Source organism: Kryptolebias marmoratus, linkage group LG19, assembly GCF_001649575.2.
Source record: "Kryptolebias marmoratus isolate JLee-2015 linkage group LG19, ASM164957v2, whole genome shotgun sequence".
Lineage (NCBI taxonomy): Eukaryota > Metazoa > Chordata > Actinopteri > Cyprinodontiformes > Rivulidae > Kryptolebias > Kryptolebias marmoratus.
The window spans coordinates 10,688,915-10,705,235 of NC_051448.1; the positions used below are offsets into that span (position 1 = coordinate 10,688,915).

Here is a 16,321-nt window from a genome sequence, read left to right on the forward strand (position 1 = left end):
GTAGGTGCCCCAAAGACCACGCCCCTCGCAAAATCACCAAGTACTTTTTAAAATCTAATGTCTCCTCTTCTACCCCTTCCAGCCAGTGGAAGTTCCCACCATGTTATCAGAGCTGAGGCAGCAGAGGATGCTGATGGTGCAGACCATCTCCCAGTACAAGTTCGTCTACCAGGTCCTCATCCAGTTCCTCAAGAACTCGCGGCTCATTTGAGCCAGAGTGGCCTGACCTCAGCCTGCGCAGGATGTGGAATAATGCCACGAGACGATGACGGCGGTACTTAAACTTACAAAAGCATACAGACAGCTGGTGGAAAGAAGATATTCATGTGAGCTGGAAACAATCTGTGGTTTTGCAGAAATCAAAACATTTCTTTTTTATCAAGAGTATTCAGAAATAGCTCTTTATTTCCTTTTAAATCTGGTATAATTTTTTTTTTAACATGTGGTCTCCATGTAGGTCAGGTAAACAAACAACTCGTCATGGCTGCAGGTGTGAATGTGCATTCTTGATTAACATCCTGAGAGAAATCAGACGTCAGTTTGAGAGCTCGCCTGTCTGTTACGTTTGTTGTTTTTAAATTAGTCAGTATTAGACATGGTGTTATGCTGCGCGAACAGCAGGGGGCAGCAGTGTTACTACTACGCTCAACAGTCTCATTCTGAGTTTGCCAAACAAAAGTATTCCTCTAATTCCTCTATTGATCAGTGCAGCGAGTACTGACTTCAGCGTTGTAACTAATGTTTTTATTTATTTCTATAAAGACTGTGGTCACCTTCATCTTGCTGTTTGGCAAGCACGGTAATCTTCTGAAATCGTCTTAATTTTGATCCTATTTTATTTTTGAAAAACCTTTCTTAGATTCTTCCTTTTTTCCATGTAAAGATTTGCCAGTAAACACATTTTAAACCCCTGTTTCTCTTCATACAAAGTGCATTTCAACAATTTCAAAGTCCTGTTTGTTACCCTGAGGTAGGTCAAAACCTTAAAGTGTCCAAATTGGAGCTAATTTATATTGATTATACAATTAATACTGTATATATAATGTATTCTGTGCCTTACTGAAATAACAAAAATAAACTTTTTGTTTTGATCTATTATTAGCGTGAGTTCATTATAAGAACAATGTCAACATTTTAAATTTGACCTCAACCTAAAAAAAAATCTTAAAAAATCTTACTTCTTTGACAGACATAAGTGACAAAATTGCCATTATAAATAAAAAAAAAAAATCTAAATTTACTTAAAAAAAAGTGAACTTATGTCTCTTTACAGGTTATAACAAATCTACAAAACTTTTGTAAATACTACACGTGAGTGTTTTTTTTTCTTGACTTGGTACTCCTCAAATACCGAAACATAATAAATAAACTATGCATGCTTATTTTTTACATTTCTGTGTATATATTACAGCATATGTTCTCATAAGTATAAGCTTAATAGTATTTTGACATTCAGTGATTTTCTTGTTGCACTTCTGTTCTTTTTGTCAGTATTTCATCACATAGCATTCCACTGTTTTTTATATTTAATTTTCTTCTCTCTTTTGTGGTAAAACTTTCCCATACGCTTCAAACTGATGTGTACATATGTTTTGTATATGCATTCTGAGTGCATTAAGATTTGTTTTCTCTCCTCAGACACATTAAACTGTTGTACTTGCTTGTTATGCAAATAAAGCCTTATTTTCTTTAAGTCTCAGATTTCAAAATCATTTCATAAGTTGATGTTTCCTCGAGTTGCTTCCACAGCTGCGCATAAAACCTTTGATTATGACAAAATTACTGCCTACTTTAATGATAAAAACAGGAGGAAAACTCTCACAGTTCTGTAAAACAACTCAAAGGAGTGTAGGCGGCCCGCCGAGCAGCAGCAGGAATTTCTCTCTTCATTTTTGTCCCATCTCTTTGTGCACGTCTTTAACGTAGGGGTGATCCTTCCCATGAACCACCTCCATTATAGTCAATGCCTGTTTGGGGGAAAAAAAAAAAAAAAAGACCTTTAAGAACTTTTCAAAGCATCGTTTTTGGTGGTACGTGTGTGACGGACGGATGGAAGGAAGAACCGACCTTCTTGAAAGCGCTGACGGCCTCAGAGTGCCTCTCCACCCCCATGTAGATTCTGCCCATCTTCAGGTACATGGAGGAAACGTTCAGGGAGTACGGTGGGTACAGCTGGCTGCACAAGACGCGGATCGTGAATTCGCTTTTTACTCAAATTAGTCAAAAAGCAAAAAAAGTTATACATAGTAACAATAAATTAACATTAGTTAAGTTTTTATTTTCTTCGCATCTGTTGAAAATTGAATTGATATTAGTGCTGAACAGGTTTAAAAACGGAGTATCTCAGACATAACTGAGCTTTGGGGTTAGAAACAATTTTTTATAAACAACAGCTCAGGACTTTGGATGTAGGATTCTGTGGACATGTTATGAATAATTAATATCTTACTTGTTGTGGATAGATTTTGAAATGATCTCAGTTTGGAGAAATGGCTTGGACGAGCTGTTAGCTCATTAATCCAATCAGAATTAAACTTGTTTTCTGAGTTGGGGTTGTTCAAAGAGCTATCTGCAACAGGTAAGATACTAAATGTATAACCTTTCCACAGAATTCCACTTTAAAAGAGCTGAACTCTCTTTAAAGGCAATTTTTGTCAGATCCAGGCTCCCTAAAACAGGTCAAAACATACAGATGATAGTGATAAATTATTTAGTAAATGCTGCTTATGTGCAAATTATATCAAACTAATGATTGTTGTTTTTAAAACTTCACACACTTGCAAAGTGTTTAAGCATTTCATAAAACTAGCTTCAGGAACAAAATTTGGTGTTCCTGGAGGCTATCAAATCCTACCCTGTAAATATTAAAAAGGAGTTGGTTAAGACGTGTGTTTTTGTTGTGTCTCAGTACCTGTAAGGTTTAAGGATCTTCTCACCGTATCTGATGGCTCCGTCTGCATCTTGCATGTAAATGCACACGCCCATGGCCTGGTACATCATGTGCAGCATGTAGACGTTGGAGTCGTCAAAGACGGCTCCCATTTCATCCAAAGTCTGTTCACAGATCTCCAGCAACTCGCTGGGAGATGCTAATGAGTCAAGGATGCATCCTCACAAGCTGGGCTGTTCAACAAAATACTCCCAGGAGCCAAACCAATAAAGTCTCAAAAGGCAAACTTCATGGATGCTGAACTCTGATGTAAATCTTGTTTCGATAATTCAGCACTAAAGGATATTTTTAACGTGCTTCAGCGCCCGGAATTCCCTGATTTTATTCCTGGCGTAGCGCACCATGTTGCTGATGACCTGCGGCTCGATGGGGTCACTCTGCTTACGAACTTTTAACTTCACCTTGTCCTAGAAATGGGGGAAAAAAAAGAAAAAGGCGGAGCACGCCAGTCAAACCAAAGAGCAGATAATAAATTCGACAGATTTAGGAAAAAGATACATGAGTATTTTAATAAGGTCTGCAGATGTAAACCTTCCAGACTTACTTTAGACTTGCTTTTGCACTCCTGACAGTCGCAGGTGAAGTAATAAGACTCCCTCAGCCTGGTGTTGCGCTCCTCTGTTGGAGACAGCAGGTCGATGTAGCTGATGAGCACCTGGACAGAGAAAAAACATGAATTCCATTCACACCCTCTGTCCTTGACATGGCTGTTGTTGTTTGCTGGCAAAAAAACCCAAAAACACCCAAAATGACCAGCTTTCAAACCACACACACACACACTCACTGCTGTCTTGACACACTGATGAGTAAACGGCACTAAACTTGGAACAGGAAACATTAGATCGCTCATTTCTACATGTTCTGGTGCTTTTCAGTCAGTTTTAGCTTCTCAAATATAATCTCAAGTTTCTTTCTGATCCGTTTTAAAGATGTGATTTTAAATCTGAGAAAACATGCTTGCATGTTTGTTTTTTAATAATAATTCATCAGCAAAGCTATAAGATATATTAGTGATTTACTGTTGATGGTACTTCTGGGTGTGACTTTATTTAGTGGACAGATCTGTGAGCCACATTCCTTTTCTCAACTAACACATCACAAAACAGGCACACAAACTCATTATTGAGCTAAAACTAGCTAAATGAATGCATGCCACCTGCTGCCTTATATGCCTGAATTTATGATTTGGACTTGTTGCCCTGAGATGATGGCTGTTATGAATTGTCACAAACTGAACTGAAGCGATACGGCACGTTTCAGACTTCCTCTGCTACTACTCAGGGGAGGTTAAGTTCCTCCTCCAAACACTAAAAAAAACAAAAAACAAAACTACAAACGAGATCCGACCCTCGTCTAAAGGCGGCCGTCTGTTTTCCTCACTTCATCTCCTGGTTTCATGTCCTTCACCGCCCGGACCTCGGCTGACGCTCCGTTGTACGTGACGATGACGCTGGGCAGGCAGCTGTGATTTATCAGCGCCACGCTGAGGGGAGAGACAGAAAGATATTAGAATAAAAACACACTCTCCACTCTAACTCCTTAAAATAGACCCAGGGGAAAGTTAGTTAAGTGGTAATAACTTCATGCACTCAACAGAGTTTTCCTGAAATATGTGAACAACCATGTTGTTACCTGCAGAACAAATTGGAGCTCAACAAACAGGTAAGAGTTGTTAAAAAAAAAAAGTGAGAACTCCTCCTTACTCGGGATAGATTGCAGTACCCATTTGGGAAAGTTCATCATCCTCAACAGTGAAGCCGTTACAAGCCACCTGTGAAATGAAGCACACAAGGAGGAAAGTGAAAGATGATGCAGACCCCACCCCCTCCCCCAAAACCAGAGGAGCAATGTCAAATCACCACGTGTGTACCTGGGAAAAGAGCTGGAGCAGGCCTTTGTGGTCGGGTATCTCCAAATGTTTGGAGTAAAAACGATAAAGCCCAGCGATGTCTGCCTCAGTCCGCTCCCTTTTCTCGTTATCTTCATCCTCCAGATCTGTGACAGGCAGAGAGAGGCGCGGAGGTTCGGACTTTACTGTTCAAATGTTTTCTTTTTGTCAGTTTTTAACAACACCCGATAGCAAACTCGGTGGGTTCTAAACAGCACAGCTCCTGCTGTTCTTCTGATAAACTGCCTTGTTATGAATCTTTTCTAGCCTTTGCTGTAAATGCTTGTTGTTTACGTCTGGCTTCTACAGTCCTCGGAGAGGCGGGAACACAGAACTCTGAGAGAACAATAGCAGCAGTGAGTGAAGATAAATGGGACGGCTGGCAGTAAAAAAGGAAGACTGGGAAAACTCCTACAGTTCATTCATTTTGTCCCGAATGTTCAAAGATTGATAAAATGTGCAATTTAAAGCATTATTATGAAACTACACAAGTTACTTAAACAGTTACACCTGCTAAAATCTGACCTGAGAGCACAGAAAATAAATGATTTAAGAATCCAGTTTACAGGTGTGAAGAAATACAGAAATAAAATGACAGACTGAATGAATTTTACACCATGAATTTTAAGATCTACCATCAATCTGTGTAACATCCAAGTAAAATAGCAAGAGAAGATTAATTTTAGCAATCACGTCTTGAATGTTAGAAGTTGTTTTCAATCATTTGTAATTTGAGACAACATGTATAATCAGCTGCAACCCTTTCATACAGACAGACACTTTACATTCATCCATGCCATCAGGTGTCAAAGTGCTTCTGCCTCCCATTCAAGTAGTTCTCCGTGTTACGGCTCTGGACACCATCTGACCCACATTGTAGGTTATTTATAGACGTGGCTTTGAGTCTTTCGGCCATTTATCCTCGGCGTGGTTAGACCTAGATACTCGGGGCTTTAGCTCTGGATGTTTTCTGAATAAACCCCAATCCCAATACAGAGGAAACTTTTAAAAAGGCAGTTCTGCTCAAATCAGACATGAAGTGTCTAAAATGATTAAGATGTTGAACAGAAAGCTCAAGCAGGGTATGTTGTTAATTATTATAGGTCGTTACTTATTGTGGTGTGGTGTGGGACCCTGAAAGTGACCCACGTGCGCAGAAGGCGACGTGATGCCACGCAGCCCGGTTACGACAACCCCTCGAGTTTAGCTTTAACAGATTTATCACCTCGAACACCGATCAAGCCCAAAACCTCACTTTCATCAACGGTGTCTGCCATGCTCATTTCATCAAGTGTCTACATTTGATCTTGCTGCTTCCTGCCGACTCTGATGCAGAACTGTGGATCCCGTCACACTTCAAAGACGCAAAAGTCGGAAACTTTTCTTGAAATTTTTTTGAACGTGCACAAATTTCTAGCGAGACTGTGAGGCCCTGCGACTCGTGTGAGGAAATGACCATTTTGAGACTCCCTAGTTTGTTGCCAACAGTCAAAACCTGACAAGATACAGGTTTAAAGAACAGACACAGATTCCTTCATTATATCATTACATTCCACTGACAGTAACAGAAGTCAAACCTCAGATAAAAGTCATGCATTATTGTGCGATAAAGGATAATAACTCACGTGACTGCAGCTCTTCTATGAGCATCATTTTCTCAGAAACACAGGGCTCTTTCTGCATTTTCTGCAAAGAGTAGGCATATTTAAGAACAATTATCTTCCTGAACTAACACATGTGCCTCAAAATGCCCAAGAGTTGCTGCCTTCTTCCTCAGTGCCCAACCTTCGTAGCGAGGATCCGAGCCACCAGGCGAGTCGTCTCCGACGGGCACCACTTCTCTCCAAACGCAGTCATTGCCGAACACTCCAGCTTGTGCATGGCCCAGTCTCCTTTCTTCACACATTGTAACAAAAGTAAAACAGTTTTCCTTAACAGAAACGTGTTTTATCCTGGATTTATTTTATGGCTTAGTCAAAGTTTCCTGACTTTGTCATACCTGAGCATTTTATACATAAAACATTTAAACATAAAAACTTCACAGAGCAACAAGTGGGCAGCTGGTGTAGCCTGAAGTTGAGCTGAGTAACTTTAATTTGGACTGGAAAGAACATTTTAGCATCATACATAATTTTGTCCTTTCTGTATCCTTAAAAAAAACAAAAACATATTTGTTCTGATTTTTCTAATTTTTGCACCTGATAAGAAAACCTAAAAGCCAATACTACAGAATCACAGCACAGGTTTCTCACCAACCCTATAAACATGTCAGCCATAGTTTCACGTTAATGATGGCTAAAACAAAAGAAACGTAATGAACTGACATGTTATTTACCCCACTGAACAGAGCAGTTTATTTGAGCACTTTAAAATTAAACTTGACCCTTTTTTCCAATTCAGAAAAGATTTGTTCCTACCTGGCATTTCTTGTTGCAGTAAGAAGCCTTCTTGCACTTCCCGCATCTCGCCAATCCTTCTTTCCTACAAAAACACGTCATTAAACTTAAAAACCATCACACAACTTTGTACAATTTATTATCACATCAACATAAAAACATCCCCAATCAGGGATCATTACCACCAGCTGCTGAAGGTTTACCCATGTCTATTTGTCTGTAGTGTTAGCAAAATATCTCATGAATCACCAGACAAATCCTGATTAAACGCTCAGGAAGTAACCTACAACAAATTAAGTTTTTGGAGTCTACCTCGTTCAAGATGGCTGCCACACCTTAGCAAACACAAAAATGGCTACAAATCTGACATTTTTACAGTTATAGAGCTAAAATATGGTGTGGTAGTAGCTGAGAGTCATCCCCAACACATACACATAAGATCTGTTTTTCAAACTTTGCCATTAACTATTATAGTCAGCTCTGCCTGCCTGTTAGCAAAATATCTCACAAACCACTGGACGGATTTCAATGAACCTTTCAGAAAGTGATCACTGGTTGTTCTTCTACAACTCGTTAACATTTGGAGTCCACTAATTACATACGGCCACCACAGCTGATCGACATTAAACACAAAATGCACCCGTACTGAATTATCTGGTTCTCTAACCGTATCTGATGGTGTTCAGGGTTTGCATGAACCTCTGACTGCCCTGCCTGATAGCTCTGGGACAAGAAGCAGCAGTTGCTGGTGGCCTGCAGTAACTGATAGCAACAGGGGGCTTTCAGGCATTCTCTGATATTAATAGAGCGGGCCTCGCCACGCACCAGCTGCCCCGTAACGCGCTGAAGAAGTGCAGGAGCAGAAACAACTGAGCGGCTCATTATGCCAGAGCCACACAAAGTTCATATAAGCTGCTATTTTATCAACCTTTTGCACTGTTTCACATTACACTTATGTGCATAGAGGTTTGTGCAAAAGCAAACGCTAGCAAGTACCTGTAGCACTTCTGGTGCGGACTGAAGCACATGAAATTATATCTGGTTTGACGCAAAATTTACGATGATGTCAAAGTTTATAAAATACCAGTCACATGAATTGAAGGGTGTAGGAGAATCTAGTTTGGTCTTGGCCCAGGTCAGACTAGCCATTAGCTCATCAGTCTGGTCAGAATCAAGCTTTATTTCTGCAAACTGATACCGTTCAAAGAGCTATACAACAGGAAAAATTAAATGGTTTAAAGCCCAACTTCAAAAGACCTTTTAACCTATTTTTTAAATATGCAACTTTATGCCTTCTGATGAACTGCTGGGTTATGGTTCAAGTCTAAGAACTTTGCATAAACCCAAATCAATTCTTAAGCATGTGAAAGAGTGATGTTGTGTCTTTAAGATGCATAATTTAGGTTAACACATCCAAACTGATGTCAGTGGGGGAAAAATATGGGAGGTGACTTTTTAAGATCCTAGGAAAAGGTACAAAATGGACAAGCATTAGGGTAATGATTGACCTGAAGGATTTCATTGTTTTGATAAATATTCTGAAAGAGAAGGTAGTTAGGAATATGAAAGGTGTGGTTCAGGAATAAGAGACACAAGCACGAACAAAAATAGATTTTGTGACAGTTTTTCACCCATGTGTGGGTCTAGAATACCCAGCAGAGTCTGGTGTGGAGGGAAAGGCTCTCCAAACTACATTTATTATTAAAAATAAATGTGTTGCTGTTGCACATGAACTGGTAGAGTTTTGTGAGGATGCCGGGCCGTATTTCATTAGTTACCTGGTGAAGCAGAACTCGCAGCAGCTGCCTCGCTCCTTGGCCGACAGGACGGCCGCGTACGCCGGGCAGGACAGCAGCAGCTCCCCGACCTTAAAGGGTCTCGTAACGCGGAGCCCTCGACCCTTTCCGGGACTGTCGAACTTCTCCAGCCCCTCCATGCTGCTCCGAACCACGGTGGGCTTCTTTCGGAAATGAGCCGCCGAGGTTGGAAAAGAAGAAGCGGGGTCATGTGGCAACAAGTGTCGGGGCGTCACCCCCTCTTTTTTTTATTTTTTTTTACCCATTCACATTTCACTCCACCTGCAGTTACAGCACCAAACATCAGCCAGAAATTACTTTAAATTATTTCCTCACTGTTTGAGCCCATTCATGAGGGCTAAATGTCCATGACTAACTAAATATTAGAAACTAGCTAGCGATCCGGTCAGTTTCCAATTGAAGAAACTTTTTCTTTTTCGCTCTTTTTTAAAGTCATTTTTTCCTTAAACGAGTGAAACAGCGCCCCCCAGCGTTTGGTTACCGCCAGCACATCAGGAGAAAAGGAGATTACAACAAGTCAATTTGAATCAGAAGCTACTTTTTTACTTCATAACAGCTTTTTTTTTTGTAATCTTTTAAACTGGTTATAAACCATATATCTTCAGGGTTTCTGAAGGTCCTTTAGGTGTTTCCAGTTTGCATATGTGGCTCAAGACAAACATAAAAATTGCTTAAGTTTCATTTGAATCTTATGTGTGTAACATGAGATTTTTTTTAAAACAGCAAAATCTCAGATACTATAAAGAATTTTAATATGGCAGCAATACAATCCAGCAGTTGCAGCATAGTATGTGAAAGCATTTGTCATAATTACTTGCTTTGGCAATTTTACATTGTTTCCTGAGCATCCTTTTTGACTTTAAATGAATGGGAACTGTAGTCACTAAAGTCATTACCAAAGCTGCTGTTAGAAGGGACCTCTCAAGACACTAAGATTGTCTTACAGAATGGCTCATGACGCATGATCCAGAAAAATTGCAGGTCAAGGCAGAATTCAACAGCCTCTGAGGGACATTTAACAGATCTATGTTTGACTTAAAACAGGCAACACTAAAGTCTAATGTATGTTTCAGATAATATTTAGACAAACATGCCTGATAGCTTGCAGTTTACCTCCAAGGGTTTCTGTACTTCTACGACAGTTCCACCTGGTGGTAAAGGCCAACAGAGCCATAATCCTCAACCTGGCTGCTGTTTTTTTTGCATCTGTCAGGTAAATAAATTCAAAATAATTAGTCTTTCCAACAACACTGGGCTTGTAGTCTTTCACACGTCATCAGGATCAGGCATTTAGAGCATAAATGAAAGTTCAAATTTCAAGCAGGAGTCCACTTCAGTCACATTGTGCCATCATGTGGATGTTTATTGTAAGTGCATCTTCAAATCAAGGAGAACTTTGTCCATGAAGTGTCTCAGTCTGGATTCAGACAGATCTTAGATGCAGACAGATTATCTGGCAGAACGGAGTGGGTTCAACAGGGGCAACTAGCTTTCCTTTTTTTTTTTTTTCTAAAGCACAAATATAGACAGGGAGGGCTCAGGTCAGGTCTTGAGTGAATTGAAATATTTTACAATCAACCACCCCAACACATACAGTACATGTGAGTGGGCCTGCACTCTCTCTCTCTCCCACACACACTCACGCACACACGAGTACACACAAGCTGGAACCACAGTGAAGATTTGTCCCTCATCTGTATCTGAAGGCTTTATCCAACCTTGCCCCAGTTTTCCTGCGATTTATTATAATTCCATTTTTTCGGTCTTTCAATCTAAAGATTTGTTCCTCCCCATTTTTTAATAACCTGCAAGCAAAGGGAGGCATGTCCCCTGAGAGATTATGTGGTCGTCTCTGGCGTCTCGTCTTGATTACATCAGAGGAACCGGGTTTGATTTGGAAGAAACCCCCTTGTTCCGGCACACGATCTCTTTAGACCTCCCCATCGTGCTGATTTTCTTTGCTTTGGCACAGGAGGGGGGATGATCTTGATGAATATGATCTGAACAAGAGAGGAAGTACAGTGGGATTAGGTGAAAAGGATTATAATTTCCAGTGACGAGAAATAATAAGAAACAATAAATCCTAAGTAGATTTAGTTCTCAAGAAAACCCTGTTAGGGTAAATCAGGAGAACAAGAGTCAGGGCAGAGATATTAAATGAATACCGACGGTAGATCAGTCCCTCTTTTTGTCTTGCAAACCAGCCTTTGACAAAAATCCATTTTTTTATTATTACATGTTGATATGATTTACATAACATCTCCTTTTAATTTGTGTTAATTAAGTTGGCTGATTGTAATAAAAGAACTAAACCACTTCCTGTCTTAAAACAGCTATGAAACTTAGGTAAAATAGCAAAAATGTTCTGTTTTGCAGCAGTATAATGAAGAAACAGACAAAGTTTATTTCTATTGTCTATAAGTGGCATATTTAATTACTACTTTGGTGGCCTTAAATAGACTTCCAGAGTCCAGAACTGAAGAAACAGAAGCTGCATGGATCAGGATCAGCATCATTAGGTACACTTTAACTCCTCATGTCGGTTTTTTTGTTTTTTCTTTTGTAGAAAGCTCTTTGAACTACCTCAGTTTGGAGAAATAAAGTTTAATTTTGACCGAACAGACAAGCTAACAGACCAAGCCAGGCTGAGACCAAAGTGGATTTTTCCCATCTTAAATAAACCCTCCAATCTCAAAAATTTCACAGCGGTCTATATAAATGCTATTTTATAAACCTTAACACTACTGTCAGTTTCACATCACATCGTTTCTTTATGTTTATGAGCTGTTTACATAAAAAAATAAAAAACTGGAAGAAATTCAAAATGCACACCAAACAGAAGCTCATCAGGTTAAGATGACAGAAATCCACTTTTCTTTCTGACTAGCAGTTAGCTCATCAGTTTGATCAGAATGAAACTCTATTTATCCAAACTCGGGTAGTTCAAAGAGCTATCTACAACAAGTAGGATGTTAATTGTTCATGTCACCTTACTTCACTATCACTTTAAGCGCTTGATGTAAAAATAAGGCATAGATTTTAGACTGAGGGAATTTATGTCATATTACAGTCAGGTAATTACATGGTTAATACTTTGATAATTATGATATATTGTCTGTTTGTTACACCTTTAATATCAAACTAAAACCCCACAGTTACCATCTTGTTAATGAGCTGTAACTATAATTACTAAATAAATAATTACAGGAATGTCAAGTGTTGTTTTTTTTCCCCTACTGTCTCATACTTTATCTCCCCTTTTTCTCTTTTGCCTGCATGAAGACTGTTGCTGCTTTTGCATCCTGACGAAACCCCGCATGCATTTCTACCTCCTGACCATACTGTTGATGGATAAATGCAGTACATTGTCACGTCGGGGACCTCATAAAGCAGCAGCTGATAATGCCTCTTTGCCACGAGGTCACAGACGAGGGTTGTGTGTGAAATCCATTGTGGTTAAAGATCTCTGCTTCTTTTGAACTTTGCGGTGGACTGAGGCCTCCTCACCCGATACTCGCGACCTTGTCATCACTGGCTGTTCTCGGCGCTAAACAGGAGTCAACGGCGGGGCAAGGCGACAGAGGCGGACATTACAGTGTGTTTGCATCGAGTGGGGAGAAAGAAGAGAGTAATTGATAGTTGCAGCTTGTGCAATCACAACCCAAGACTGAATGTGATTAAATATTTCTCTGAGAAGTACTCTGTACACACACACACACACACATATTCCACATTCTTCTTGATGAACTCACACTCGTCTCAGACAATGTCTAGCATTTCTCTTCGTCCCTTGTCGGTTAGTTTTGGAGCCAAGCCTTAAGCCTTAGCCCCTCTGTCTCCACTCCTGGCTGGGGGGGAATGCGACGCCGGACGGCCGTCTTAGCCCTGAGGGCTTTGCAGGCGCGGAGCCTCATCCCTCACTGTTTATCCATGTGTCTTTGCTTTGGCTCTGGCCCCCTACGCTGCAGGCCGCCGTGGACTGAGTGGGGTCCGTGCCCTGTGTCACCCACCTAAGCTCTGCTTTCACTGGGGGGCTTATCGCCTCACCCCTCGGCTGCTTTATGAGCAGACAGCTGGGATGATCTGTCTCCCTCTTCTGTCTTCCCTCGTCCTCCCTTCTTGTGTCTTGGTTTGCTGCTTCTTTTAGCTCCTTTCTGTTTTCATCTTTGTTCTCGTGACTTTGTCTTTCTTGATGCTGCCAGTATTTTTGTATCATTACACACACAGACACACATATAAGGAACACATTCATAAGTTGCTGTGCTTATAGACAGATTGCGGTGTAATGCAGTTTTAATGTAATGTATTTAACACATTTTACACCTGTTCAAGCTGACACACTTGTGACCCATCGCACAGGTGGAGCTGAGCTCCAAGAGACGCCTTTGATTTGAGTTTATCCTCTGGATTCATGAGCTTGGAAGACCTTGAACTTTAAAAAAAAATACAGACTAAGATTAAGTAATTGATTTGTGCACAATCAGAAAATTATTTAGCAATTGATTTGATCAGAGCATAATGGTTTTACTCATTTTCAAGTGAAAAGGCCAAACATTTGATAATATATGAAGAATTTAGAAAATAGTTAATAACTGCAAATTCTGTAATAACTCAGGCTCATAGCTGGCAGGTCCACTACCGGCCTTTATGGAAGAACTTGTGAGTTTGTTCTCCTTGGTTAATCATAACTGCAGGGATTCTGAAGTATGATGTTTTTTCTCTGTGAACCCTATCTGAGCAGCTCAGAACTGCACAAAAGTTGGCCATTATGGCTGAATGAACACCGATCGCTCTTTGTGTTCTCTCTATTCTTTATGTTTATCCACTGGAACTTGTCTTCCAAAATGGAGGATACACCATGTGATCAAACTGTAAAATCATCTTGGAGCAATCTATATAGGTTTATAAATAGCACTCAGCTGGATTTCTATTAATTCTTTTACACTGGAGTTGGTTTAAGATGATAGAAATCTGCTTTGGAACTGCTCGGACTAGCTGTTGGCTCATCTCCAACAGGAGAACTTCTGCCTGAGATTCCAAACTGATAACGAGCCTTAAAAAAGTCTTAACTATTTCTTTAAAGATTGAACTATAATCAAACAAACTTTGTTAATTCTTCTCTCATTATCTCAGAATGTTTGTCCCCTTGCTTTCCTCCCTTTTCAGTTTCCACACAACCATTTTTTTTCTTTCTTCTCTTTTGCTGTTCTTCATCTTTTTTCCTTTCCTTCATTCCTCCTCTTTAAACTCCTCGCTGTCCTCTTTAGTCGTCCAGCTAAACTTAGACGTGACAACAGTTGCAGGGTGACAGCGAGAGCTAAATAAGACCAGAACAATAACGGCACCCCCCCTCTACTCCTCCTCATCTCCCCCTTTAATAGACTGCCATTGTTCTCCCCCTCCACTGTTGCTCTTCCAGGGAGTTTGTTAGCTATGCTAATGAAGGTTGGGCTTGTGTAGGTTTAGCGAGCTGGGATTTGATGCTCTTTAACTGGGCACTTTTAGAAAAGAAAGACGATCATAAGTGTGGTCGGCCAGCTATTTACCACCAGTCAAATGTCACGAGCGTGTTGAGGCGACACAGCAGTGGAAGTACATGTGAGATCTGTTACATTTCCCAACCACTTGCCTCTGTTCAGCATCTGCACGGAGTAAATGTCACAATGGAAGCGGCCTGAAAACAAATAAAAGAAACTGATCAGCTAACATCCCTGAAATGCACATTGGGCTGGATATGTCACCGGGCTAAATCCTTGCAGACAATAAGGGAGTAAGACAAGATGCAGAGACGACGGTTAAGTTTAGCGCAGTCAGTCATTCAATCAGTCAGTAAGTCTGTAAATAGCCCAGCCGATGGCTCCTTTGAGCTTTCCTCTAAGAGGAATTCTCTTTCTCCTTGGTGTATTAATAGTGCCTGTGCATTGTTTCCTACAGCAGCACTCCTCCAATCAAAGGAAGTTGGCCTGCCAAGTATACAGTTATTTTCCTTTGTCCCTATGTTTAGCAGGCATGTAAGAGTCAGATATGTGTGTGAGAGATACTGCATGGATGAAGGTACTTTGGGGCTTTATGAGTAAGTGCGCGCATGCTTACAGGGATTATATCAGTATGTCTGTTTATTTATGCCTGTTATCATAAATGTACAGTGATACATCCTTGAATTGTTTCTGTGTGTCAGTCTGTCTTTCAGCTAAGGGACTGTAATTAAAAGTAATTTCCTTTTTTTCCCCATTTTGTGTCTGTTTCATATGGAATGATAATTTGATTTGTTTTAATGCTTTAAAAATGCGCTTAATAAAATTAGACTTTGGAGTATAAATCAAAAAGCAGTTAGGTTTGTTTAAATAGAAATAATTACATTTTAATGCTCTCAGTGGCCCCACGTTTTCAGGGTAATTAATGATGTTCTGCAAAATATGATTGCCAGACAGTTTAAATGTTGCAGGCTTGTATAACATTAGTGCCAGAATAATGTTAATGCTCTAACCTGTAGACTGACAGATGATTCAGAAAGTACCCAGATGTCCTCACTTTTGGCAAAATAACCAGATGTTTTTAGGCCCTCTTATTTCATCGTTCTTGAAATGTGTGAAGAGTTGACAAAACTTGACTGAATATAAGTTTGCCTTTGAATACTTCAGATAAAATGTGTGTACACATTTTAATCAGACGCATTAACAATAAGTAGCTGCTTGTGTCCCCGCCACACCAGCAGGGGGCGACCACGAGCACTGATATAATTCTGCAACAAGACTGTTTATTTTTTGTAGAGTGATACAATAGAAAAGCTACACAAGGTTAAATATATTTAAAAAATGACAAACTAATTCTATAGTTTTAATAACTTGCTGTTTTGTCTTAGTTGGGGCTGTTAGCTTGTAAACACAACAAATATCTTGGTTTCTCTTCCCCGACTCTGCCGACGTTGCTCTTCCTCGTGCAATGAAGCAAAACCGTTACAAATAATCAAAGCAATAGTTTAGATTTGTTTTAGGTGGGGTTCTGTAGAAAGATTCTGAACAATTATTATCTTACAAGTTGTAAATAGCCCTTTGAAAGGCCTCAATATGGTGAAACAGTTAATTCTGTCCTGACTGATGAGCTTACGGCTAGTCCCAATGGAGCCCAGACCAAAATGGATCGCTGCCATGGTAAAACTACCCCAGTCTCAAAAATGTTATAGCAGTTCATGCTAACAATTTAAAAGATTAAAAATGGAATTCACAAACTGCTATGAAACTGAGATTGGAGTAGTTTAAAGATAACAGCA

At 40.0% G+C, this 16,321-nt stretch overlaps 2 protein-coding genes across 2 annotated transcripts in view; one reads left to right on the forward strand and one right to left on the reverse strand.

Moving 5' to 3' along the window:
• Window positions 1-1,693, forward strand: part of LOC108240105 (protein tyrosine phosphatase non-receptor type 14) — a 36,389-nt gene extending 34,696 nt beyond the window's left edge. The window contains exon 20 of the mRNA XM_017423272.3: window positions 83-1,693. Within this exon, the coding sequence (XP_017278761.1) occupies window positions 83-211 (129 nt within the window). The 3' untranslated portion in view covers window positions 212-1,693. The remainder of the gene's footprint in view (window positions 1-82) is intronic.
• Window positions 884-9,438, reverse strand: LOC108240106 (N-lysine methyltransferase SMYD2). Its single transcript, XM_017423274.3, has 12 exons — window positions 9,013-9,438; window positions 7,256-7,319; window positions 6,624-6,734; window positions 6,464-6,524; window positions 4,821-4,945; window positions 4,654-4,721; window positions 4,331-4,433; window positions 3,495-3,605; window positions 3,237-3,357; window positions 2,912-3,086; window positions 2,068-2,176; window positions 884-1,967 (listed from the first exon to the last, which is right to left on the reverse strand). Exons 1-12 carry the CDS (start codon window positions 9,168-9,170, stop codon window positions 1,887-1,889), a joined length of 1,287 nt encoding a protein of 428 aa, XP_017278763.1. The 5' UTR covers window positions 9,171-9,438; the 3' UTR covers window positions 884-1,886.
• Between the last annotated feature and the right edge of the window lie 6,883 nt (window positions 9,439-16,321).